This window comes from Lactuca serriola, chromosome 5 (assembly GCF_051521515.1).
Source record: "Lactuca serriola cultivar US96UC23 chromosome 5, Lser_US96UC23_V15, whole genome shotgun sequence".
NCBI classification, from domain to species: Eukaryota; Viridiplantae; Streptophyta; class Magnoliopsida; order Asterales; family Asteraceae; genus Lactuca; species Lactuca serriola.
In genome coordinates, this window is record NC_136412.1 from 317,284,022 (window position 1) to 317,287,777 (window position 3,756).

At 32.2% G+C, this 3,756-nt stretch overlaps 1 protein-coding gene across 1 annotated transcript; it reads right to left on the reverse strand.

Annotated features, from left to right (window-relative positions):
* Positions 1-965: 965 nt before the first annotated feature.
* Positions 966-2,843, reverse strand: LOC145051875 (transcription factor ORG2-like). Its single transcript, XM_078999707.1, has 3 exons — positions 2,433-2,843; positions 1,869-2,273; positions 966-1,626 (listed from the first exon to the last, which is right to left on the reverse strand). Exons 1-3 carry the CDS (start codon positions 2,772-2,774, stop codon positions 1,540-1,542), a joined length of 834 nt encoding a protein of 277 aa, XP_078855833.1. The 5' UTR covers positions 2,775-2,843; the 3' UTR covers positions 966-1,539.
* Positions 2,844-3,756: the final 913 nt, after the last annotated feature.

Sequence of the window (3,756 nt, forward strand, 5' to 3'; positions counted from 1 at the left end):
ACATACCAAGAAGTCACACAAGTACAAGATCCTGACAATAAAAAATATAGAGCAGTATATACAACCTAGTTGCCTTTACCCGGTCAATGCAAGTTACCGGGTAAAACCTTGTATCAGGGAAATTAAAGATGCTATAAAAGCCTTTGAAGGCACGATGATAAGGTAACATTTTTCTAAACATGGAGCTTCTACAGTTTATTCTCATGAGATTCAAACTGACAACTATGTAGGCATGAGAGAGTAATACGTCCATCCTTCGGTATAACTTTCTAACCTAGTGTTCATCTCTCTTTTACAACGTGTAATCCGGAGTGCTCATTAGAGGAGGTTATCACCAACCTTCTATCACGTATGTGAATTAGTAGCAACAATGACTTTAACTTTTGCAACCATAGCTGAAAGCACAAACACACGTTGAAATTAATGAATGACTGAGAGGAACACAAGTCCTTTTGATCTAAACTAGGTATGCTCGACATGAATAATGACTTTGAAATTTGGTGTCTCATTGCTTAAGTGAATTTTCATAAAAAATACAATGAATATTCGAAAAATGAATATTACAAAATAATGCAAACACTACAAGAAAAAGAACCTCAAGCGAAGAAAAATGTCAGCAAGACATTCAACATGTTGTCGGGACAACCTATATATAGCATCAACATGGAGTCGTTCAAACTGCTTTTGTTTATTTTTCACTAAAAATTCCAGTCATAGTATGATTGAGTTGCCACTAAAGTGGTGCTGTGAGTTAAATTATAGCTAAGTATTGATCAGATATTATCTGGGATTCCAAGAGGCTAAGGAGTTTGGGTATTTATGCTATAAGGGAGGAGAGACGAAGAAGATTATCAAGGGGATAGGGTGCGATGGGGTGTGCTCCACGTCTTATTTAATAATAATAAATTATTAAAAATAAATGAAAAAATAATAAATATATATATAATATATAATAAATGAAAAAATAGTAAATATATATAATATATATGAAAAGGGCAAGTTACTCGGTCCTCACTTTAGACAGAACCAAAACCCTAATGAAATCTGCCATATGTGCATTTTTTGCACGTACAATATTAATTTTTGGAAAACAACCATATAAAATAACATAATTAAGGAGAGTTTGTTCTGTTTATCCAAAAAAACTCAATTAAATCCCCTAAACGTTTCCACAATTCCACTCTTGTCCTTCATTTCTCTAAAAAATGATACTGTCTAAAGATAAAAAATAATTTCTTTTGAAAAAATCATGTTTCAACCATTAGAGTGAAATCCACTTTGAAGTCTCAATCATTATGCAGATATATGATTCAGATCGCGCTTATCCATAATATTTGCTTATGGATCACCGACGTTCTGCATGCTGTTTACAAAACAATTCAAGTAACAAAAGTTCTTGCTATCTATCATTCCTCATTGATACTAGTATCTACATGAATAACATTACACTCTTAGTGTCTTCTTGACCACAGATTAAGTTACAAATAACTGCAGGCTTCGAATTTCTGGTTAGATATTTTTGCAACGTACACATGATAGTTAGAGTAAAACTTCACGTGATTGTTGGTAGAGAGAGCAGATCTTCTCCTTCAACTTTTCAGCTTCTATTTGAAGATCGCTTTGCACCTGTTCAACACAATATGATGATTGTTATCATTTCCATTCAATACTAGAATTGCAAATATGATATATATATATATATATATATATATATATATATATATATATATATATATATATATATATATATATATATATATACAGTATGCCTCATCCAAGTAGTACACTCTTAGCACTAAATTACGAACTTCACTACTATAGTACACTCACGTTAAAGTGAATTTGTAAAATAGAAGAAGGGAATGTACCTGAAGGTAAAGAGTGTTTAAGAACCTTTCTTCTCCAAGACACTTGGAGGTAGTTGCATTTAGCATAAAAATCCCATCTTCTTCCTCCTCTAAGTATTCCAAAACCATAGACAAGAAGGCAATCCCAGTGTTCTTATTCATATGAACATTTGAAGAAATCAACTGGATCACAACTTCTTTCTCATCAAGGACACACACAGACACAACCACTGAACATATTTTTTGAATTGTAGCTTCTTTAGGACATTGGTTTTTGATCTGTAGATGATCTCCTCGAATAAGATTGGTAGATGAGGAACAAGACAAAAGCTTGTCTTTTTTTCTTCTCAATGCCTCCACTTCCGTTTGTAGTTTAGGTAAGTATTTCAGCGCACATGATACAGTGCCAGGGATGCTCACCTTTTTCTGTTGCACATGACAAGTGTATTTCCATTATGACAGGAAGTACTTAAAAATATTGGGAACATCATACTAATATATTTGTACTCAAACGAAAAAAAGCAGAAAATTATGACTTTTGAACATTTCCATGTTTAAAAAAAAACACCTAAGTGGTTTAAGTACCTTTTGATCACTTGACATGGGGAGCACTGAACGAAGAAATGCATACAAGTTATTAATCTTCTGACGACGATCTCTTTCATTTGCATTATGGTTGAGCTTTTTGGTGACCTTCATAGGATCACGAATACTGCAATTTACACCTCCTTGTGAAGAAATGGAATTTTCTGGTGCAAAATCATACTGGTTTTGATCATCTCTACGAATATCAAGAAGGGAATGATATGAATTTGTTTCAACTTCTCTAGAAATATCATGGAAATCATGTTGAAGATTTTGGGCAAAGAGATCCTCCAATGGCCATCCATAGGTTGGTGAAAACAAAGAAGGGGATACTGCCAGCATTTTCCTTTCTTTCTTTCTTCTGTATCTCAAGGATATTTCTTGTGTGCAGAAAGTTTGATGAAAAGGAGAGGATGATGGATTTTCGTATATATACAATGGTACTGTGAATTCTTTTTTCATTATAAAACTAGTTTGACATCATCTAAGAATCAAAGTTGTCCACATATTATTAGAAGAATCGGTGTAAGTTAGATGAATAACAAATGCTGTTCTAAAAAAAGAAGAATCTGTGTAATGAAAGTATATTCTTTCTTTCTTTCTTTCTTTTTTTCAAAAGAGGTTTGCAATTGGAAAAATTACAGATCTAATATTAATTGATACTGTAAAAGGTATAACTCTTTGGGTAAAACCAATCTAGTTAGAATAATACATAAAATAATACTCTTTAACTTTTTTTTAACCAATCAAATTAACCTCTAAATGTATGGGGTGTTTGCAATTGAATATTTACTTCTTACCTTCTTGCAAACCATAATAAGCTCTAAGTTTCTTAATTTTAAAGAAAAATACAATAAGCTAATAAGTAATCTCAATTTTCCGATTTAAGGAGTATAGTGCATAGAAACAGTTAAGTAGTACTAACCATATTTCCCAAAATCAAAAGGTCAAGGCTAGGGTAATTAACGAACAATATGTGTAATCTTCGTTAGTAATCAATTTGTTCATTTAATCCTAACCTTTAGCTCATTTTTTTTTAAAGTTTTTTATAAGCATAAAATATTAGCATTAATTTGCATATAATATTCGTAGCTTTAAGGCTATTTTACAAAAAAATCTAGCTGTATTAGATTCTTGTTTTAGAAGAGATAAGGTCAATTACAATACAAAATAGTCAAAACATTGCTATTTGTGCGCAAGTTCTGTATATATGTGTTTACGATCGACAGAAATAATATTAGTATATTTGAGTTCACTATTAGCGAAAGGATTCCCGTGGAGCTCGTGCCATGCCCACGCTCAAAGTAGGCTTCCCATTCATGAT

Excerpts from the sequence above, each read along its gene's own strand:
- LOC145051875 (XM_078999707.1), bottom strand. The coding sequence starts at position 2,774 with ATGCTGGCAGTATCCCCTTCTTTGTTTTCACCAACCTATGGATGGCCA. Across the intron at positions 2,274-2,432 it reads CCATGTCAAGTGATCAAAAG|AAAAAGGTGAGCATCCCTGG; the intron begins GTACTTAAACCA and ends CATGTGCAACAG. Across the intron at positions 1,627-1,868 it reads TAAACACTCTTTACCTTCAG|GTGCAAAGCGATCTTCAAAT; the intron begins GTACATTCCCTT and ends TGTGTTGAACAG.